Below are 21,851 nucleotides of genomic sequence, written 5' to 3' on the forward strand. Positions count from 1 at the left end.
GTGAAGCGCAACATATTCCCACCAAATAGGAAAGTACCCCGCATATTCCCAGTCAAGAATTCCAGTAAGTCTGCCATTTTCAACCATAATGTTCCCCACGTTAAGATCCCCATGCGTGAGGACATAAGGACTACATTTAGGTAAACGCTTCCTAAAGGTTTCCAACGCACGTTCTGGAAACACCTTAGTAGGTGGTTGATGAAACCAGTGACGTAGGCCATCCCACAATTCAGATTCGGAGCTGAAGGGCCCAAAAGGCTTTTTAGGATCTCCGAATAGCCACCCTGAATAGATCGGACCTTGGTCTATACCTTGCATAGACGCTGATTCAAAAGACCGTAGTTGCCTTATAGCTTCAGCTACCTGGTCAGCGACGGTCTCTTTCTCAGTTTTAGAAAGTATAGGCCGAGCATCTTCAAGAGTTTGACCTTTCACTCGTTCCATGAGAACCATATCCCGGTTTTCCTTGTCAGTCCATTCACGCAAAACTGTTGGAACCGGGATTTCTGTGTGATGCGCGAGGTATTCCATTGTTTTGACTTCGGTTTTAGGAGGCCCATTAGGACGGTCTTTCAAGATGATATCCGAACCAATAGCCCATACACCTCGCTGGCTGGCCCCATAAAAGAGTTTGATGTGGCTAGAATAATGACACCGCTTCTGTTTCTCAGTGGACCAGCCACAAGCTATGCACTCATTGTCGATAGGTCTTTCTGCCATATCTGGGGGCCCTAACAAACAAACAAGGGTCAAGGAGGAGTAGAGGATTTGGTTGGCATTTGGCTAAAACACTGCTATATGAGTGCTGCGAAAATGCGGTATATTTCTTTTTGGGACACGTCGCGCTGCATCGGAGAATGTATACATGACGGCGTATTGGGGCGCTAAACCGGGAACGGCAAAGCTAACCGTAACAGGGAATTCACAGGTCCCAATATTACAATGACCATATTGCACGTCTCATCAAGCATAATCTCCATGCTGGCATGATTTCCTACTCAAATTTACATATCATTCAACCAATCAACCCCTCTATAGCTGTGGTACTAGAAGTTAAAAAAAAAAAAAGTAAAAAAGAGCGGGCTCAACCGGAGATCGAATCCGGGACCTCCTGCATATGTGACCAGTGACTGCCCAAAGCAGGAATCATACCTCTAGACCATTGAGCCGCGTAATAGTGAATATTTGGGGAATAAGGTTACTTGACTAGCAGCACCCCTCGCTTCATTCGGCCACAATATTGGTTAGTTTAGGCTCATTTAGTAAAGAGGAGAACATCTTCATCTCCTGCAAAACCTTTGCATGCGAGATATACAAGAACCACAGGGTGGAGAACTTCGAGTGTTGTGGGTTCGTAGACCCCTTCTTGTCCATCTCCGTTATCAAGGGCCAGGGAAAACTCTAGGCCCCATTAGAACTTTGTCGTAATCCACCGAGCAAGTCCTAGCAGAGAATCCGGTAAGCATAGTAACAGTCAGTATAGATGTGCTTCTAATGCTAGGCTAAAGGGTACGACTGGCTGGAACAGCAATACTTTTGAAATGCTTTTTATTTTATTTTCAAAGAGGCAAAGAACATTCGTATCTAACAATTTACGGCCGCAGACGCTGCGGGTCGCGAGGGAAGAGCGTGGCCAGGCGAACATTGGGCAGACCCAGGAAAAACATGACGATCCGGTTCAGGCCCAGACCACCACCGGCGTGCGGCGAGCAGCCCTGGCGGAAAGCGTTGAGGTAGTCGTCGAAGCCCTCGTGTTGCGGGTCGAGGCCCTTGGCGCGCATCGACTCCTCCAGCTCCTTGATGTCGTGGATACGCTGCGCACCCGACATGATCTCCTCGCCGCGCATGAAGAAGTCGTACGAGTTGGAAAGGCGCGGGTCTTGCGGGTCAGCCTTGGTGTAAAAGGGCCGCACGGCCATGGGGAACTTGTCCAGCACGTAGAAGTCCGTGTCGTACTTTTCGCGGATGATAAGACCCAGCTGCTTCTCCATCGCCGTGCTGAAGTCGTTCTCGAACCGCTCCTGTTCCGACATGTCCACACCCGCCTCCTTCAGCAAGGCCACGCCGTCCATGTAGTTCAGTCGCAGCGCCTTGCCGTCCTTGGGCAATTTGAAGTCGCCGGCCTTGGGGTACGACTTTTGGATGATCGCAATCTTATCCGCGTACCGCTCCTTCAGCTGGGAGAGAATGAACACCAGGAGGTCCTCGGCGAACTCCAGCACTTCGTGGTAGTGGTGGCGGAAAGTCTTTTCGAAATCGAGACCGGAGAACTGTGGGGCTGGGTTAGTGCATTTCGCGAGAATTGGGTGAATTGCCATACCTCAGTCAAGTGACGGTGGGTGTTGCTATCCTCTGCACGGAACACCGGTGCAATCTCAAACACGTTATCCATGTCACCGGCAATACACATCTGCTTGTACAACTGAGGACTCTGCGCCAGGAAGGCATTGCGCTTGAAGTACTTGATCTCAAAGACATTACTGCCACCCTCCGTAGCGGCACCCACCATCTTCGGTGTGAAGATCCACCGCGAGCCGCTCTTGATCATGTACTCGGCAAACAGCTCCGACACTCCGCTCGAGATCCAGGTGATAGCCTGGCTGGTCTCAGTCTGCAGGTCGAGCACCCGGTTATCGAGACGGGTCTTGAGGGTGACGATGGGCGCACCCTCAGCGTCGACCTGGCCTTCTTCGGACCCCTCTGGTGGTGGGCGCTCAGCATCCTTGACCTGCATGGGCAGCATTTGCTGCGCCTCGGAGATCATGTAGACCTTGCGGATGTGGATCTCGAGGTGGCTCAACGAGGCGGACGAGATGGGGATCTCGGGCTTCTTCACAATACCGGTGACCTGGATAATGGAGTTGACATTCAAACCACCAGTGTACTTGATCATCTGTCTTGAGATGGGCTCTGCAGCCGCAATCACGGCCTGCACCTTCTGGCCCTGCTGGCGCAGCATCAAGAAGGCCAGCTTGGCGCTCTGCACGCGCGCATTGTCCACACGTGCCACCACGGTGACCTCCTTCTCATAGTGGTCATCGGTCAGATCAGCGAACCGGATCGAGGGCAGAACATCCTCCGTCGGAGGGATCGGGCCATAGAGGTGCTTGGCCGTGTCATTGGCATCCTGGGCCGCGGCCTGAGCCTTTTCCTGGGCTGCGCGTGCGGCCGCCTTCTCTGCTTTAGCTTTGTCCTTGGCCGCCTTCTTCAGCGCATTCTTGCTGGCGTTCTTGGAATCACCGCCCTCCGCGGGAGCTTCTTTGGTCTCTTCGGGCTTGGGACGGTGGGGCAATTCGGAGTCCGCCATGGTGCTGTGGTGAGGATAATTAGGAAGAGGATCAAGGAAGGGGTAACTGTCAATCGGACTCACCTCAGAGTACTCTGGAACAAGACAATACGGCACAATGAGTCGTTGCAGCTTGAGTCACGAACGGGACAAGGATCACCCCGCCGAAAGCTTGCCCTAATGGAACCCTAGAGGGGCATCACGTGGACAGACACCTGAGGCATTACAACAGTATACGCTGAGAAAATAAAAATGAAGTAGGGCAAATATGATTGCTATCCGATCCTATATACAATAATCTAATACAAGTTTATCATGAATAGAGAAAAAAAAGCCCCCGGTGCTTTGACCCATCGCCTTGACCAGAATTGCTTATTTGAATGCCATCACTACTCCATGTAGCGATAGGCTGGAAAACGAATGGTTCTCTCAACATCCGGAAGTTTCCGTGCTTCTTCATACGCCATATCTGAAATCACAATCCCCATATCCTCGTGATAGAGGTCCTCGTCGTCCAGCCGTTCTTGCGGAAGAGCAAGGATGTGTCTCCAAAGGAGATGCTCAATCTCTTCTGCGTGTGAGGAGTCCAGAAAGGCAGGCCGTTGTTGCAGACGCAAGGCGCGAAGGCTGGAAAGGTTCGATGTCAGCGCTTTAATCAGCTTTTCTGGGTCGAAAGTTTCTTCCTCTTCGTAAAAGTCACCTCTGATCTCAAGGACTTTGATAGGCAAGGTAGACAAGGGACCGAAAAATGAAAGTGGCAGTGACGGAAGAATCAGGAGGCGCTCGAGGAAGTCCCATGAAATCCCAAGGTAAACAAGGTTTGGAAGATAGTAGATGGCAGAGCTGTCGCCGTCCTCACGCTCGTAGAAGCTGACATCAAATAGGGAAAGCGACAAAAGCGACTCAAGCTGTGGCCTATTCAGGATTCTCTCAAAGACTGACAGCCTAAGATTCCGGCAATGCTGTAAAACAAGGCTTTCGAGCGCTGGAGGGAAGACGAATGAAGGCATCGAAGCTAGTTGGACGACACCGGTGAGCCATAGACATTTCAGGGAAGACGGCCAAATCCCAGCCGCGTCTTCATCGACGCTAGGGCAGAATGGTAATGGTGGTAGAAATAATGTGTCCAGCTCATGAAGGTGGCTGATGGCCTTTTTCATAGTCATGAACTCGATCTCTCCATGGATCTGGCAGAGGTCGAGATAGCGGAGTTTGTGGCACTTGGCCAATGCCGGAAGGCTATTCACCCTAATATTTCAAGCCAGTCAGGGATATGTGAACAAGTTGTTCCGTCTAGAAATGAAACTTACGCAAAGGAGACTCTTGGAGCTACAAAATACTCCAGATTCTTCTTGACTCGACCTAACAGCCGTGCCGTCAGACTGTTGGAACTGTGATGGACTAAGCCACCCAGGTCCAAGCAGTGCACCAGCGACCCCAGGTCAACATTTCGCTTTCTCCTAGTTCCCACAGGCGGGCAGACAGTGTTTGTAAACTGGACAAAGCTGTTTCCCTTCAAGAAACATGGCCGATGATAAAGGAAGCCGATAGAAGCCGAGTACCACTGGCGTGACACCAAGCAGCAGCTACGTAGGTCCCGTTGTTTCTCCTTCTGGTCCGGCAGGAATGTCGTATCCTCGCCGAAGACAAATTCAACAATGTTGACGACGACTTCCGCTGGGAGATAGACCGACGCAGACATGGCGAGCGCCGGCCATAGCCCGGGCGGGAGATATGGTGGTTGTGGTGAGTGAGTGGGTGAAGACGGCAAAAAGATAAAGCTGCGGCGATAAGGCCCGAGTGATATCATTTCAGACCTTGCCCCTTCCCCTCTTTGTCTCTTCGCCATTTCACTCATTCACTGTTTCACATACCACCACCCAGCCTGGCGCAATGAGACAACCAGTGTGGCAGTCTCTCAGCCTGCTGCAGCGCGCATCATCCCATTACCGCGTCCCCATCGGTCGCCGCGCTATCCAAACAGCCAGTTCGCGCATCCCGAACTTCGCCTTTGCGTTCGAGTGAGTAGCACATATGTATGCAAACAACTAATACCTGTCCTCTCCAATCTAACACTATGATGCAGCATCGATGGTGTCCTTCTCCGATCCTCCAAACCCATCCCCGGCGCCGCGGACTCGTTGGCACTCCTGAAGAAACAGGGCATCCCCTTCATCCTACTCACCAATGGCGGCGGGAAACACGAAACAGAGCGCGTGGCTGAGATCAGTGACAAGCTGCAAGTCCCATTGGATCCATCCGTGATTGTCCAGAGCCATTCGCCTTTTGCGGAGCTGGTCAAGGGTGTTGACGAGGCGAGCTCGCTGGAGAATAAATGCGTGCTGGTGGTAGGGGGTGATGGCGACAACTGCCGGCGTGTAGCGGAACAGTATGTAGAGGCTTTCCTTGCTGCTGTCTCGGCTTGTTGCTGACAAAAATCTCTAGATATGGCTTCAAAAATGTGGTGACACCGGGAGATATTTTCACTGCCTATCCATCCGTCTGGCCGTTCTCGAAGAACTTCCAGGATTACTATAACACATTTTCCCGGCCTCTACCGAAGCCAATCGACCCGACAAACCCGACCAAAGGCCTCAAATTCGACGCCGTGTTCGTGTTCAACGACCCACGCGACTGGGCTCTGGACACGCAGGTCATCATGGACGTCTTAATGTCCTCCCAGGGAGTGATGGGTACGCTATCAGGGACGAACGGCAGAACCGATCTCCCCAATCACGGCTACCAACAAGACGGCCAACCGCCTCTATACTTCTCGAACCCGGATCTGTGGTGGGCAGCCGCATACCCGCTGCCACGACTCGGGCAGGGTGGATTCCGCGAGGCCCTGGAGGGCGTCTGGGCCGCGACGACAGGCGGACCCAGCAAAGGCATCGAGCTGAAGAAGACCGTCATCGGCAAGCCCTTCCAGGGAACATATGAGTTCGCGGAGCGGCAACTGCTTCGGAATCGGGCGGCCGCCTTTGGAAACGACGCGAGTCTTCCGCCGCTGCAGAAGGTGTACATGATTGGCGATAATCCGGAGTCAGATATCCGGGGCGCCAACTCTTATCGCAGCGATATCGGCAGTAGCTGGCACTCGATTCTCGTGCGGACGGGTGTTTATACGGGCGGCGAGCCCGCCTGGACGCCAAAGACCATCACGGATAATGTACAAGCGGCGGTAGAGTGGGCGCTCAAATCTTCCAAATGGACTTGACCTGCGCAGGTCTAGTTTTCTGGGGGACTAGATTCCATGAAACTCGGCATCCATGGCGCTAGTTCGATGGGTATGCGTTTATCGTGTTACGCATAGCATCCGCCGGTCAGGTTTGCAGCGCTTCTTATATTATCCTTTGCGTCCTCACAGCCCATACTGCATATTTCTAGGGTCTTTAGAAGTTGTATCAGATCAGACTAGAGAAAAGTACCGCCAAAGAAAACTCGCTTAGCACAACATGTCCATTTTTTTTGCCAGTATTCTCTCATAGCACTCATTACAAATAAACAAAGAGCCCAACCACAAGTCAGGTCAGTCAGTCACCTAGGCCAAAGAAAGGTTCAAGCATGCTTAAGAACAGACACATCCACACCCCACAGAGGCAGACACAGACAGACAGAAAAAGACCAAATCTTTTGCTCAAGTCTACTACAATTTGCTATGGAAAAGAAAACTCGGGCAGAAAACACAGACACGGGGAAAAAGGGGGAAATAACAGCCCAATGTAGGTAAAATGAAACAAACAGAACACCAAGGAACGAACTTATTTTCTAGGACAACGAAGCAATCACGGCAGCGGCCACGCCCTCCTCTTCTGCGCGCACGGTGATCTTGGTCGTGACACCGGTCTTGCTGGAGAAGGCCATCTTGACGAGGCCGGCCACGCGGCCGCCGGAGACGGTCTTGCCGAAGAGCTTGAGGGTATGTGTGCTGGCGCTCAGGGCGACGTCGGTGCCCTCGAGCGGTTGCAGGGATAGCGCTGAGATCAACTGTTCGGTGGCGTCTGGAGTTGGGAATTAGTATGCGATAATCTATAAATGAGAATGAGAAAGAAACAAAAGGACATACCTGTGATGCTCTTCATGTTGCTGAGCTGCAAAGTCTCGCTCTCCTCCTCGCCGTTGGCACCGGTCTGTTCCCAGACGTGGTCGAAGCTGCCTGCGAATGTCGGGATGACATAGTCGCTGCCAGTCAACTCGAGGTCTTCCACCTGATATTCGTCCTCGTAGCCAGTCTCCTCGGGCTCGCCGGTGTTCGGGTCGATCTCTTTGCTGGTGAACTTGAGATTGTTGGTGAAGGAGGTGACTGGGACGCTGTGCTCGCCGCCCAGCTTCTTGAATGTTACGTAGACAACGCCCGGCTCGTTGGGGGCGAGCTTCGGCGCCGGCACGATCAGATCATCCTCCAGCACATCTTCCTCTGCAGGCGTAGCCTCTATAGTGGCGTTCTCGAGGACAGTATCCGGCAGGGTGTTCTTGATATCATACTGCAAGACGATATGCTCCTTGAAGATATGCTTGATGCAAGTGACGACATACTCCGTTTCGCTTTCGGACAGCTCGGCAGGAATGGAAGACTTGAGGAGGTTGCCATACGCTTTGAACTCGGGGTATTGCATGAGTTGGTCGGCGTACTTCTGGGTAGCAGCAGCCGTGGTTGCTTCGGCCACGCCACCCGCTTTCTTGGGGGGACCGGTTGACGGAGCCTTGAGGGTGGGAGTGGCGGTGGTGAGCTTCTTGGTCCGCTCTTCGGCCAGAGCCTGCTCTTGGGTGACAACGGGGATGGTAGAGACGTCGAAGGCAGCAGCAAAAGTCTGCTTGTCGGTCGAGGTCACGTACATGACGAGCTGGTGCTCGAAAGTGGACAGAGAGTACATCGAGTCGTTCTTGATGAATGCCCCGGCCATCTCATCCTCTTCGCCCATCAACCGCAGGTTAAGCGCAGCACGATCCCGCACCTCATCGTCCGTGTCATCAAGACACCGGGTGAGAAGCACTTGGACACTCGACTTGACCTCGGGGTCTTTCTGTCCAACACCAAACTTGGCCAGAGCAGTGACAGCCGCGGCGCGGACAATAGCATTCTCCAAAACGACACGGTTGTAGATATAGCGGATATACTTGGTGGGGTGCGTTGTTTTGGGACCCTCGACACCCAGAAGGTGCAGGGTTCGGACAGAGAGCTTGGTGAACTCGCAGTCCTCGATAAACTCGCACAGGTGGGCGAGAGCTTCTTCCTTGCTATCGGGCACGAACTTGATGAGGTCGAACATGCTCTCCACGACGGTGCGCTTGAACTCGTAGCCACCCTCATCCCGCAGAATACCACTCAGGAACGTGAGCATACCGGCCTGCTTGCTCGGGAACTTCAAGCAGAGCGTACGGATGGCCTCAACGATGGTAATCTTAAACTCGTCGGTGATGTCGGCCATGAAGCCCGAGATCTGCTTCATCAGACGGTCGACGCTAGCTTCGTTGCCGGTCTTGAGCAGCGTGGTGATGGCAAAGGTGGCAATGGAGCGGTTGGAGTTGGAGATGAGCGTCTCGATATCGGGGTTGCAGACATTGACGACGTTCGGCTTGAACGTGGCAAAGTTGTGAAGGATGCGAATGGCGGCGAATTTCGTGATCGACCGCGGCGAGGACAGGAACAATTGCAGGACGTGGACGGCCTGCGAGGCCTCGGCATCGGTGACATCGCGCATGTCGCAGATGGCCTTGGCTGCCTCGAAGTTGACCATCTCGTGCTTGTGACGGAGCCAGCCATCCAGCATCTGCATCATGGGTTTCCGCAGACTAGGGTCTTCCTCCGCCAATTTGGCCGCGAGACGGACCAGGAGGACCAAAGCCGCCGGGCTCTTGACCACACCCGCAGCACCGTACTGCTGGACCATCTTGACCAGCGCCATGCGGTCATGCGCGCGCATCTGATACAAAAGACCGATCGCATGGTATTGGGTCATGAAATTCGACTGCGAGATGGCGTGGGAATGGGCGCTGCCTGCGAAGCCTAGGAAGCCGTGACCTTGCTTCGAGGACGAAGCCGCCTCCTGGGTTTCGCTTTGCCATCTCCGAACGACGTCGCGCGCAATTGGAAGGAGGTGATAGGAAGAAACCAAGGCCGCGGACGAGACAGATGGGGTCTTGTCAACAATGGCGGTCTTGATGAGTCGCTCGATACCCTGCACAGTCGAACCCTTCACACAACATTGTCAGCATCCTCATTGCCATGCCAGTCACACAAAACCTACATCGATGATACGGCACAGCGCCCTGATAGCATTGGCCCGGTACAACACATCACTTCCTACCGCAGTGTCCTTCATGATGATACTCGTCGACATAATCACGTCCTCCGCCGTGCCAGCTAGTTCTTTCAGGATCAGATAGACCATCTGGCGTAGGGACGGGTCCTTATTCTGGAATAGCTTGGAGATGCCGAAGAAGAGGGTGGTGGCTTCATTTGTGGGGAACTGCTCCCCCGTAAAGAGGAGGACGGCGATCTTTGTCAGGAGGGTGCGGCATGTTCGCGGCGAGATGGGCGAGGAATTGAACAGGCGAGCTAGACGAGTGCATCGGTCAGTACGAAGTGGGTGAATTGTGTGCCGCGCACGAGGGTGCGGGCGCCAGGGGGGAACTCGATTGGGCGGGAATACCATCTTGGAACACGGAGGTGCGATCAAGCTTGATCATGACCTGATCGGCATCCTCATCTTTCTTCATGTAGCTCATGGTGCCCACAGCTGCTGGGATTGCGCCCGCAGAGTGTCCTTCTCAGTCGCTTGGGAGGGGGGAAGGGTTAAGGGAAGGTCGAGGGCAATTGATTGCGGGTCAAGTGCAGTTCGGTCAAGGGATTTGGGCGGAGCAGGCAACTACAGCAGGTGCATCGTTGCCCACGGAGGAATATTCAGTGATAATTGAGGGAGAGCGTGTTGGGTGGACCACAACCTCCGAGCGTTGTTTATGGTAAGAGTGATTAAGTGGCCTTCCGTGTGTTTGCAGTCCGAGCCAAACAGTGCAAACAGGTGGAGGTGGCCTGGAGCTGCACGGGGACACTCGACTTCTTCCACAACGAACTGCCCAGCATGCAAGTCGAGGTCAATGAGAACGAAGACACGGAGTGGTATGGGCCTGTTTTGATTCTCTTCGAAAATCAGTGTTTTAACCACCGGGGAACTTTGCAGGAACGACATCCTCCGCCAACATGGCATCATCCCCGAGAAACCCAAGGACCCGGAGCCTCTCATCCAAGAAGCCCTGATTGAAGCCGAGCACAGAGCACATGAGAACCGCCTGGAAGATAAAGATCTCGACGAACTGGATGCTCTCGAAGATGAAGAGGACGAAGCATTCCTGCAGCAATACCGGTAAATATATTATATTATACTCCCCAAGCTTCACCTTCTTCCCAAGCTAACCAAATAGTCAAAAACGCCTGGCCGAACTCTCAACCCTCCAGCAAACCAGCCTCTTTAACCAGGTCTACCCGCTCCAGAAAGTCGACTATGCGCGAGAGGTGACGGAGGCCTCGAAGGAGGCCTTTGTGCTGGTGAACCTCACCTCGCAGGGCGGGAATACCGAGTCGCAGGTCCTAACCGAGCTGTGGCGGCAACTGGCGGTCAAATTTGGAGATGTCAAGTTCTGTGAGATCCGCGCGGACATGTGCATTGAGGGATATCCGGAGCGGAACACGCCGACAATCCTGGTTTATAAGGACACGGAGATTCGGAGGCAGCTTGTTACCTTGCGTGAGCTGAAGGGTCCACGCACGAAGATTGAAGGTATGTTTTTTTTTTTTTTTTTGTTTTGTTGCGGGGTTCAGCGCTAATGCCGGAGACAATAGATATCGAGCGCCTGCTCGTCGATCTTGGCGCCGTGAAAGAAAGTGATGTCCGTCTGAAGAAACGTTCTGACGAGGACGACAAGGCGGGCGATGATGACCTCAACATTGAGGACTATGATGATGACTGGGATTGAGTCTCTTTTTTTTTTGTTTGGATTGGACTGCGTTTGCACGAAATCTATGAGCGCGGATGTACATTATCAGAAAATCAGATCACCGAGTCGGCCATGCCCAGTGAGATCAACGACGGGTCGCTGGTCTTTGGGCATATGGGTTGACTGACTGGCCTTTTATTTCATCGGGCGGTTGATCCAGCCAGAAAATGGGAGAAAACCGAATGAACACTTTGTACAATGCAAGAGCTGAGACGTTGAATACCTTCAAATAATGCGTGATAGATGTAGAGGTATACATAAATATACATACAATAGACAGTAAGGCAATTTTTAAACTTAACCGATAGTAGTAACTATAATTCATCGCTATCCTACCCATCCGTCCATCATCCATGTCCCAGCGCCAAAATACTCCAAAGATAGTCATAAAATAATCGTGAAAACCACACCAACCGAATGCGAGGCTTGACGGTGCAGAAAGCGAACCGACTCCCATTAAATCAGTTCATCCATTCCCGCCGCCACACTCTCCTCAATAACTTGACGGACCTGACCCTCCTTAAAAGCAGGACCCTGCCCATCACACACCGCCATCCCCTTCAACCGTTCTGTAACATCACCAATATCCACCCTCCCCAGCTTAAACAGCCTATGACTCTGAATCAGATCCCACGTTGCGCCCGCATCAAGCAATTTCTCCCCTGTAACCGGACAAACAATGACACGATGCAGTGGCGGCGGCGTACCCGCCCCGTCCGGCATGAGACTGGAGTAAAAGTCCGTGGGGGAATATTGCATCGGCCCTGTCACCGTCGGCTCTGGGGGAGGCTGGTCGTGCGCGCTGCTGTTACCGGCTGCAGCATGGGACTGCTGCGATGTTGCGCGCAGGATCTCGTTCTCCGTAGCGTACTTGGCGAGCTCGCGCTTCAGGCGCTCGTTGGCTGCTTGGAGGGTGCTGAATTGTTGTTCGAGGGCTGTAACTTTTTCTTCGAGGTCGCGGACATGTCGTTCTTTTCGTTCGCGGAAAGCTCGTTGGCTGGTGTGGCGTGTTAGTCCGTGTGGGAGTTTATTGTTAGGCAATGCTATCACACATACGCTGCTCGGTTCTGGGCCTTGCGCTTGTTCTGCGCGGGGATCGTCGACTCCTTCTCCTCGCTGCTACTCCTCCCCACTGCCATCGAATTCTCATCGCCGTCAAGCGAGGCCGAACCCGCCTGCTGGGTACTAGTTACCTCATTGCTCGACACAGACTGCTTGGTAAACGAGTCTGGCGGCGAGTGCCCCGGTGGCGGGGCAAAGGATGAAGACGAGGCGTCAAGACGGAGAGAAGGGTCGAAGGAGGCGAAATTCTGGTTGTAGTTATTATTCTGGGTATATCATCAGATTCTGTTGATCACTCTCAGGGGGGATTCTCCCGGGGACGCACCAGGGAAAAAGAGTCCGCGAAGGCTTCGTCGGTCTGCGTCTGGGGCTGTTGGTCGGGGGTGGGCAACCCATAGAGCGAGAAGGGCTGGGGTCGAGGGCCAGTGTAGTATGAATAATCCATCGGGCAATCAATGTGAAGAGATCGAGGGTTGGGAAGTTCAGAGGTGTGCCAGAGTGCGGCGGGGGAAGAGTACTGGAGCTCGTGGGGGATCGGGGACGGATCATCTGCCATGTACAGGGTACTTCTTCTGGGTCGGGGCACCGGCTATCGTCGCAGGTACTCGGTACTTTCCCGCTCGGCTCGAATTACGAACACATACTAACAAATGACAAACTCGAGAGAATCAATCGAGTGACTACACCAGAAGTCTAGCCCGTGCATGGCCGGCCAGAACGGGCGGCCCTCGAAATGGATGATCTCACCGTGGTTCCGCGCGGTTCGAGACCCTATGCTTACGAATGCTATTGAACCAAAGTGCGGCAGACAACTCAGTGATATTAGATGTTGAAAAAGCAGACCACGAAAGTAAGAGCCGGGCTCCAACCAAGGTCGGGTCGGGTTGGAATTAGACAGGCTACCCTCCATAGTAGGTTGGCCAGGTTCGAGCAGGGCTTACGATCGATGAGAATAAAAACGGGCAATTTCAAGGGGGAACAGAAAATAGTAAAAAGCAAGGCGCAGATCGACGCAAAACCACCCCGGAAGCGACCCTAACCATATTCCGTCGCCAACCACCTCAACGAAGACCGGCATCCCCTCAAACCAGATTCACGGTAGACCCATGTGTATGAATTGTTCTTGCAAGGAGTCGAGGCAAGAAACAACAAAGTCTGCGTGAAATCCGTAAAGAAAGCCATCCCCGAAAGCACCACTCCATCAGTCGACCACATCGTCGGTCTCCCCTCGTCCCCACGGCGTCGAAATGCAAAAATGAGAAACTGGGACACAAATATAAAAGGGGAAAGGGAGCAAATTCATGGGCAGTGAAAACAAAGGGGGGTAAAGGATAGGCATCGCATCCGATCATGCGTTCAAGGATCTCCAGTGCAAGCGATCAACGGTCAAAGAGGAAACAATCTGGGACCAGGTTGACTCCGTTTGCATCTCCTTCAGTCTCACCCTTCGGTTACTTGCAAGATTCGTTGAGTGTGCAATGCCGAAAGATCAAGACGTAAGAATAGCCACAGTATCAAAAAAAGCGTTTCGGGGCTGAAGAATCGGTAATGTCCCGCCAGAGACGAGTACAAAGAAACCGAAAGAGACAAAACAGCCATCAAGGTGGATCGTATGCTCGAGTCGAAAAAATATTTCGCAAATTGGCAATCGAGCAAACGATGAAACAATGACGGGCCGAAACGGTTGATAATCGAAACAGGATCGAAAAAAACGGGGATAAAAGGGCTGTATCAGAGATTGTAGAATGGAGATCCAAGGGGTTGAAAAAAAGAATTCCGAGAGGTTGAATGCGGCAGGTTCCGTTTCGAGGCGAAGAACATCAAGGGATTCCGGGTTTCTAGGTTGGCAAGGGTGAGAACATGCAGAGACAGATAGCGCCTCGCTGCCATGTTTTGCACGATATTAGTACCATTGAGCCCCAATCCCATCGTCCCGCTTCGAACGGCTACCAGAAGGTCCATAAGCACCTAAAGCAGCACCCTTCGAAGCAGAACGCAGCCTAACGCCGGAGACTATGCGATTAGTCAGATTCAGAACCAAAAGGGTCCTCCACGCCAGCGTCACGAAAAAACACCAAACGCAGTAGGAGAAAGAAAGAAGGGGTTCCCTACACGGAACCAGGTTTCAAATACTCACATCCTATCACTCCCTCCCACGGCACGGTTGGTGTCCGGAGTGTTGTCAAGGGTGCCGCGGTCGATCACCTTACGACGCTGGCCAGAGATGGCACCGGGCTTGGCCGCACCAGAGGCACCGATAGCACCGGCGGGGGCAGCCGGGCGACGTTGCTGGTCCTCCGCGTCCTTGTCCTTCTTGGAGTTGGCGTCCACAATCATGGCAGCGTTCTTCTGGTACTTGTAGACGGTCCAGTCGAAGACGTAGTCGTACTGGAAAGACTCGCGGACGAAGAGGTCGCGGAAGATCTTGCGCAAGTAAGAGTAGTCGGGCTTGTCGTCAAAGCGCAGCGAGCGGGTGTAGTTCAGGTAGATAGCGAACTCGTTGGGGAACCCACGGCACAGCACTTCAGTAGGGGTGGTCATCTTCTTTTCCATGATGCGGTCGTACTTCTGCTTCTTGGTAGCAGCCTTCAGACCCTGCCACGGAAGAGAGCCACGGCAGAAGTAGAGCATGACATAGCCCAGAGACTCCATGTCGTCGCGACGGGACTGCTCGACACCGAGGTGAGTGTTGATAGAGGCATAACGAGCAGTACCAGTGAGATTCTTGTTCTCGCGGTAGGGGATGTGGAAGTGGGTCTTGGGGTCGCGGTATTTCTTCGCCAGACCGAAGTCAATCACATTGACCTGGTTGCCACGCTTGCCGATGCCCATCAAGAAGTTGTCGGGCTTGATGTCACGGTGGATGAACGACTTGGCGTGGATGTACTCGATGCGGGAGATGAGCTGGTCGGCGAGGAGCAGAACAGTCTTGAGCGAAAACTTGCGGTTGCAGAAGTTGAACAGGTCCTCCAAGCTGGGACCCAGCAGGTCGATCACCATGGCATTGTAGTCACATTCGGTACCGAACCAGCGCACGAAGGGGATACCGACACCACCAGCGAGGGACTTGTAGACGCGGGCTTCGTATTCCAGCTGGGGGTGTTTGGCCTTAACGCTCTCGAGCTTGATAGCGATCTCCTCACCGGAGATGATGTTGGTGCCTAGATAATGCATGAGTTCGGATGCCACGGGAAACCTGAATCCACAGAGCACCTACCGAGATAGATGTCACCAAAGCTACCGCTTCCAATCTTGCGGCCGATGCGGTACTTGTTACCGACACGCAGATCCTGCAGATGAGGTTAGCACAGCGTGATCCAGAGGTATGGAGATTGCATGACGGCGAGCCAACCCCAGGAGGGGGGCAGTTGGGAGAAAGCAATACGACGGGCACTCACCATGGTCGTCATCTTGACCGAGTGAAAGTGGCACAGCTCAGCCGTGCAGCACGCCTTGAAACTGTCGATCTAAATGTCAGTCACGTAGGGCGTAGGGCGTAGGGCGTAGGGCGTGACGCGAGATTTGAGGGCAAAAGGACGATGAAAAGCTGACGAAGGGGGGCCGTGAAAAGGAAGGAGAAAAGTGAAAGAATAAGGAAGCGCGTAGAGGGAAGTGTGAAAGGCAGAGGGAGGTTTCAGCTCAGCCTCTCGGCAGGCAACCCAACCAGGTCAGGCGGTTAGAGGCAGCAAGCCGACCGCTGGAGCAGTGGCCACGCAGGCAGCAAGAATATGCAGAGGACACAGAAAGAGGAGAAACGAGATAGGAAGAGGAAGACGGTGTGGGGACCGAGGACTAACCTGGTTGAAAGATCAAATGTGGTGATGTGATGATGGCGGGAAGCCGACCGTACCCAAAGAGTCCAGGAGACGGAATCCGCTGGAGAGGTTGGTTAGGAAAGGGGGTGGTGGAGAGCGGACAGAGCCGAAGAGAGCAACGAGGGATGAAAATCCCAGAAAACCGAAAAACGGATCAAGGACAAAGCCTTGATGAGGGCTGGGGGGAGAGCAAAATGCTAGGGTGTTGGGAAAGAAAGAGAGAGAGGGAGGAGGGAAAGGAGAGTGAGTGAGAGAGGGGGGGCGAGAGTCGGTGAGCGGCATTTTTGGCTTTAGCGAAGCGGCGGGTGACTTGTGAGGTACCGCTGGGTACGCGGGGGGCCCCGCAGAAAATCAAGTACCTACGCAGTCACTCGGAGTGTACGGATACCCTACGATTGGGCTGCAACGCTGCCTACAACGGATTTCACGAATAGATAGAGATATCTAAAAATGTACATGGTGGTCAAAATACTCTATCTTCAACATAATCATAATGACGATGGCGAATTGCGATACTGGGGGCCATGAAGCCAGCTGACCTCTCCGATCACGTATTTGCCTCTGCAGCAGTGCGGAGCAGGCTTAGTTACGGAGGCTGCATTCACCGCTGAGGTGTAAGATCGATAGAGCAAGCAGATGATGATTTAGGACTATAGGTAGACAGGAAACAGATGTTGCTAGTGGTACAGCCAGAGTCCAATGAACATCGGGAAACCGGGGTATAAAAAGAGACAGACACAAAGGAAAGCAGAGAATTAGACAAGAGGAAACACAGCGCAAGGCGTTAAGGAGAGATGCGGACAGAGGGAGAAACAGTGCCATCCCTCGGCGTAGATAGAAAATAATAGAAAAGAGAAAAACAAAAGCACCTTTCGTCATACAAAGATCACGTCTCAAAAAACAGACAGGAAAGGAATGAACGCGGACGGCAGAACGCTCAGAGGGTGGAAGTTCTTTTCCCCCAAATAAAAAGCATATGGTTCTTCGTAGAAACCGGAGACAATGATTACTGTCTCCTTCAGGCCACGCTTGACGAGTTCTCCTGGGCCCCATTATTGTTCACCTTGGTGGGCTTGCCGGCCCGCTCCTCCTCATCCAGTCTCCGTCGCCATTCAGTGAGGTTCTCGCTCATCATCGCCGGCCCATTACTGTCCTCCTTGGTCGGGGTGCGGTCCATATCCAGCTGGGCACTCAGGCGGTAGTTGCGGTTGGTGCTTTCCCAGTGGCTGCGTAGGGCATCTAGCTCGTTGGCGAGGGAGTCCAGTGCCATGGAGCCTCGGTTATCAGGGAGGAAGGTGTCGTCTTGCGAAACGTTGCTATCAGCTCGTGCCCGGCCACCACCGGTCATGCTGGATGCATTGCTGTGGCTGCGCGAGAGGCCGTTGAGACCCCCGTGCTGAGACTGCCGGCGGTAATGGGTCACAGAGGTTTCAACCTGCTCCAAGAGCATGTTCACTTTCTGCTCGGCGTCCGTGGCACGGCCCTCGAGCATACTGTTTTCGTGCTTGATCTGCTCCAGTTCCGCGCGGCTCTGCTCGGCGGCAGCAAGCAATTGCTGCTTGACGCGTTCGTGGTCAGCCCGCGACCTTTCCTTCAACACATCGGCGGCAGCTAGCTCCTCCTTCAACTGCTTAATTTGACTCTCCAATTCAGTAATGGATGACGAAGTATTGTGCTGGAGATCCGAGATTGACTGCTGCAGCTTCGAGCGTTCAAGTTCCCACTCGGCAGATGCCGAAGACGCTTGACTGGCGGAGCGCTCCTCCAGGTTCTTGTGGGCGCCCTCCAACTCAGATTGGAGTTTGGCATTTTGGGTCTTATACCGGGAAAGCTCATCCTTCATACGCTTGAGCATCTTTTCGGTACCCTTGACGTAGTGAACAGCGGACTGGTAATCGTTCTCAAGCTGTTCAAGCTTCTCTTTGAATGTCCGGTCAGCTTCCTGCTCACGGGTCTCAAAAGTGACCTTCAGGTCATCGTGCGCCTTGATGCTAGCCGACAGCTGCTGCTCCAGCTCCTTCAATCGACTCTGCTCCGGAGTGCCGAATCGTGAGCCCGGAGAATCGAGGCGGGGGGACCGTCTGCTGTCCGAACTGATTCCACGTTCTCCGAGGAGATCCTTCAAAGCAGCATGTTGAACAGTAAGGGCTCCAGCTTCGCGCACCTGAGTTTCGAGCTGAGATTTCAGGTCCCGGCTCTCCGCGGAGGCAGCCTGGCTTTCTTTCATGGCAGCCTGAAGTTGTCTGCGAAGTTGCAGACCCTCTCGGCTAGCCTGCTCTTGGAACGTTTCAAGACCAGCAATTCGCTCCTCTGCGCGCCGCAATTTCTCTGCGGCTGCATCGGCCGCGCCCTGGTTGGCTTTGGCCAGAGCGTTAGACCGTTCAATTTGAGCCTCCAAGGCAGCAACCCGCTCATCAGCGCGCGAGCGGATCGAGCCGTCCAAGTCAGTGGACGATGCACGTTCCAGACCGGACACAAATGCGATCTTATGCGTCTCTGCCTCCTTGGCGTGGATATCAGCTAGCTCCTCTGCATCCCTCAGGCGGCGAGTGGTGTTTTCCAGTTCGGTGGTTCGCTCCTCATGTTCAGAACGTAGCTGCAGGAGCTTCCGTTCCAAGCCCTCCCGGCGTTCTCGCTCCTCATGCAACTGCTTTTCGACAAGCGCAGCCTTGGCAGCAGAAGCAGCCACAGCTTCTCGCAAACTGCCGAAGTTCGAACCGAAATCCTTGAGCCGGCTTGACGAATCCTCGACATGCTTCGACAGCTCCTCCTTGTCAAGAAGGAGTTGTTTGAGGGACGCCTCGGCTTCTGCCCGCAACAAAGCCTCCCCTCTGGCCGAAGCCTGAGATTGGTGAAGCTCGGCCCGAAGACTCTCCACTTCCAGAGTGTTGCTCTGCATTTCGAGCTCGGCCAGGCGTTTCCGAGTGGCTTCGTTTGTTTCTTCTGCCAGATCCTTCGCCTGTCTTTCTTGCCCAAGCTCAGTGGTCAGGACATCTAGTCTCCCTTTGAGTTCTGACTGAGAGGCCAAAGCCAGTGCAAGGCGGCGGCCCATGTCAGTGGAGCGTTCTGATGTGCTATCTCCGTCGCGGGAGCCATCGGGCTGAGGAGTGCCTCGCTGACTGCCACCATGGGCAGCAAGCTTGGCACGGGCATAGACCGCCTCATTGACTGCTGCATCGCGCTGGTGCTCAACTTCTGCAACCCGCTTCGAGGCGATAGCCGCCTGTCGGTCCACAGTGGCTTGCATCTTGGCCAGCTCGGCCTTCATGGCAAGGAAAGCCTCAATCAAGGGGCGGTCGTCGTCGTTCAGAGCGTCACCAACGCGCTCCTCCAAGGCAGGGCTGGTTGTGGTATTTGGAACATAGCCTGCCTTCTTCGCCAGAGCGAGCTCGGATGCGTACCAGGCATTTCGAGCCTTGGTGGATTCGAGCTCCTTGAACAAAGCTTCCTGGTGAGGTGTCAACCTGGGAGAGTTAGGTTCTTCACCGAAATTCTTCGAACCGCGGTGACTCCGAACGGAACCGTCGATGCTTGCATGTCGGCCAAGAACAGACTCTTCATTACTGTCAACGGAGCCACGGGCACGTTGTGAGCGCAGAGAACGCTGTCGGCCGGGGGCACTGATCATTGGAGCTGCCTCGCCCACTTCCATTGCCTTGGCAGTTATCTTCTGCTGTGCCTGGGTCGGGGTGCGGCGACCAGCTGACGGAGGGGCTGATATATCCTGTGGCGCATCCTTGGCGACCGGTGACTCTGCTCTTTCGGTAACACGAGAATCGGTCGTTTTCGTGGGAGTTTTGCTTCGGGAATTCAAGCTCCCTTGGGGTCCGTTGCTTCGAGGTCCCGGTGAGGGAGCTTGACCAGGCGGTGGTGGCCCGGACGGAGCCTGTGCGATTGATGCACGCGGGAGTCGAGACCCAGGGCCCATGGGATTCGTTCCATATTCCCCAGGTCTGCCAGAGATAGCGGCTGGGCTCGAACTTTCGCGAGATGGTCCGCGTGGCGGCAACCCTGAAGGAGAATTCTGGGCTTGCTGAGAGGTACGCCCAGACAGAGGGCCTTGCTTCTCGATGCTCACTTTCCGAGAACCGGGAGCGGATACCTGGGAATCATTTGGATACCTAATTTTAGAAGTGTCGAGGATGTAGGTCATGCTGAGCTCGGCAGGATCTCTCGGGGCGGAGCTAGGTTCACCGGCAAGGACAATGATTTGCTTGCCAAAGGCCGTCATGCTGTGACCAGAGCGAGGGGACGGCGCAGGACCCATATTTTGGAAGGAGTACCACCTTCGGGTGCTGATACGGAAGGCAGACAGATCACCCAGGTCCATTCCCTCATCGGTGCGACCACCAAACACGTACATCACATCGTTGACCAACGCAGACGCATGACCTTCTCTGGGCGTCGGAATGAAACCCACGCAATCCATCTCAGACCAGGTATTAGAACGGGGATCAAAGGCCCATACGTCATTGAACCATTGCACACCGTTCGTTCCACCGAACCTATTTCCAGTTAGGCCTTTTGTACACGCGAGAAGAGAGAAGGTGAGCATACAGAAATAATTTGTCCTGGTAGCTCACCATTGTATGGTTTGTGCGAGCTGGCGGGATTTGACCAACGGGAGGACCGCCTTCGTGGCTATTTCGGATGAGAAACTCCCATTTGTTCGTCGAGTTCTGTAGCTGGTTCAAGTCAAATGCAACCAGGTCATTGAAGAAGAAGCCTTCGACCTGTCCACCGAACACATAGAGCCTAGAGCCCAAAATGCTCAATGTGTGGCCATATCGTCCGGAGGGCCGGGGTCCCGGAGGGATAGCACGAGACCACTGGCGAGAGGCTAGAAGCAATCTGCGTTAACAGCTATATCCCAGGGCAATGTCAGTGGTGTCCACGTACAGGTATTCAGCAGATATAGCGTATCGTCCAGGTTATCATTTTCGTCGATTTTCGTGTCGCCACCGAACACGATGAAAGCGTTCCCGACGAGCAAACTCGAGTGGCCGACGCGAGGCCCTGGGCCCTCAGAAACCGTGGCAACTTGGAAGCAAGATAGGCTGCCACCACTGCTCTCGATCATCCACAGATCTCCTTTCACCGTCGATCCATCGATGAGACCGCCCATCATGTAGATGTCGCCTTCCTTCGACGCAACCGAGTTGATGGCTGCGCCATAGCGCGGGAATGGATTTGCTTGAGCCGAGGAGAAATTGAGGCGTCTTTGGGACCACGGGTAGAGGGATGAGCCGGGGCTCGAAGGGGAAGCGCCATTCGCGGATTGTGGAGGTCGTTGAACCTGCGATGCGATCGATCAGTGTCTGCCGCAGTGAAAGTCACTACAAGAACAACCTACCTGTGAATCCGATTCGGCTCTCTGTCGCCGCGCACCATCAGGACTCGTTGGGCTGGTGGCCGAGGCCGAATTCAGCGAGTTGTTAAAACTGCTGCTGGGCGTTGGGGTTTGGGACAGCGAGCCCTCCCCCTTGACACCGTTGGCCATGGAACCCCCGGTCGACGGAGCTCCTTCGGAGGTGTGGACGTTTCGCGTGGCCGTGGGGAGCGGCTGGTTTGCCAAGTTCTTCTTCGATTTAAACAAAAAGGCCATCGTCAACAGGAAGTCGTAATCGGTCGTTTACAGCGCAATGGGCCCACGGCGGAGGATAGCGCGGGCACCGCTGGGAGTCAGCTGTGTT

The 21,851-nt window shown here is 53.9% G+C and overlaps 8 protein-coding genes and 1 non-coding gene across 9 annotated transcripts; 2 read left to right on the forward strand and 7 right to left on the reverse strand.

Moving 5' to 3' along the window:
* Positions 1-1,080: 1,080 nt before the first annotated feature.
* On the reverse strand, positions 1,081-1,169 carry PFLUO_LOCUS6954. The gene has a single exon. It is a non-coding gene; the product is annotated as a tRNA-Pro (tRNA).
* Positions 1,170-1,592: 423 nt separating this feature from the next.
* Positions 1,593-3,307, reverse strand: PFLUO_LOCUS6955 (uncharacterized protein; the record flags this gene model as incomplete). The annotated part of the gene is made up of 2 exons (XM_073784547.1): positions 1,593-2,270; positions 2,321-3,307. The coding sequence occupies 2 exons, from the start codon at positions 3,305-3,307 to the stop codon at positions 1,593-1,595; spliced, it is 1,665 nt and encodes a 554-aa protein (XP_073640992.1).
* A 368-nt stretch (positions 3,308-3,675) lies between these two features.
* On the reverse strand, positions 3,676-4,988 carry PFLUO_LOCUS6956 (uncharacterized protein; the record flags this gene model as incomplete). Its single annotated transcript, XM_073784548.1, has 2 exons — positions 3,676-4,534; positions 4,597-4,988. The coding sequence occupies 2 exons, from the start codon at positions 4,986-4,988 to the stop codon at positions 3,676-3,678; spliced, it is 1,251 nt and encodes a 416-aa protein (XP_073640993.1).
* Positions 4,989-5,179: 191 nt separating this feature from the next.
* Positions 5,180-6,503, forward strand: PFLUO_LOCUS6957 (uncharacterized protein; the record flags this gene model as incomplete). The annotated part of the gene is made up of 3 exons (XM_073784549.1): positions 5,180-5,307; positions 5,373-5,675; positions 5,732-6,503. The coding sequence occupies 3 exons, from the start codon at positions 5,180-5,182 to the stop codon at positions 6,501-6,503; spliced, it is 1,203 nt and encodes a 400-aa protein (XP_073640994.1).
* Positions 6,504-7,054: 551 nt separating this feature from the next.
* On the reverse strand, positions 7,055-10,015 carry PFLUO_LOCUS6958 (coatomer subunit gamma; the record flags this gene model as incomplete). The annotated part of the gene is made up of 4 exons (XM_073784550.1): positions 7,055-7,287; positions 7,353-9,480; positions 9,535-9,845; positions 9,940-10,015. The coding sequence occupies 4 exons, from the start codon at positions 10,013-10,015 to the stop codon at positions 7,055-7,057; spliced, it is 2,748 nt and encodes a 915-aa protein (XP_073640995.1).
* Positions 10,016-10,368: 353 nt separating this feature from the next.
* Positions 10,369-11,260, forward strand: PFLUO_LOCUS6959 (Proteolipid protein 2; the record flags this gene model as incomplete). The annotated part of the gene is made up of 4 exons (XM_073784551.1): positions 10,369-10,406; positions 10,468-10,650; positions 10,709-11,064; positions 11,127-11,260. 4 exons carry the CDS (start codon positions 10,369-10,371, stop codon positions 11,258-11,260), a joined length of 711 nt encoding a protein of 236 aa, XP_073640996.1.
* Positions 11,261-11,737: 477 nt separating this feature from the next.
* PFLUO_LOCUS6960 (bZIP transcription factor) lies at positions 11,738-12,788 on the reverse strand (the record flags this gene model as incomplete). Its single annotated transcript, XM_073784552.1, has 3 exons — positions 11,738-12,278; positions 12,338-12,609; positions 12,669-12,788. 3 exons carry the CDS (start codon positions 12,786-12,788, stop codon positions 11,738-11,740), a joined length of 933 nt encoding a protein of 310 aa, XP_073640997.1.
* Positions 12,789-14,476: 1,688 nt separating this feature from the next.
* PFLUO_LOCUS6961 (serine/threonine protein kinase) lies at positions 14,477-15,753 on the reverse strand (the record flags this gene model as incomplete). The annotated part of the gene is made up of 3 exons (XM_073784553.1): positions 14,477-15,504; positions 15,561-15,633; positions 15,742-15,753. The coding sequence occupies 3 exons, from the start codon at positions 15,751-15,753 to the stop codon at positions 14,477-14,479; spliced, it is 1,113 nt and encodes a 370-aa protein (XP_073640998.1).
* A 1,423-nt stretch (positions 15,754-17,176) lies between these two features.
* On the reverse strand, positions 17,177-21,763 carry PFLUO_LOCUS6962 (Negative regulator of mitotic exit; the record flags this gene model as incomplete). Its single annotated transcript, XM_073784556.1, has 4 exons — positions 17,177-20,663; positions 20,716-20,998; positions 21,058-21,454; positions 21,512-21,763. The coding sequence occupies 4 exons, from the start codon at positions 21,761-21,763 to the stop codon at positions 17,177-17,179; spliced, it is 4,419 nt and encodes a 1,472-aa protein (XP_073640999.1).
* Positions 21,764-21,851: the final 88 nt, after the last annotated feature.

This window comes from Penicillium psychrofluorescens (genome assembly GCF_964197705.1).
Source record: "Penicillium psychrofluorescens genome assembly, chromosome: 4".
NCBI lineage: Eukaryota > Fungi > Ascomycota > Eurotiomycetes > Eurotiales > Aspergillaceae > Penicillium > Penicillium psychrofluorescens.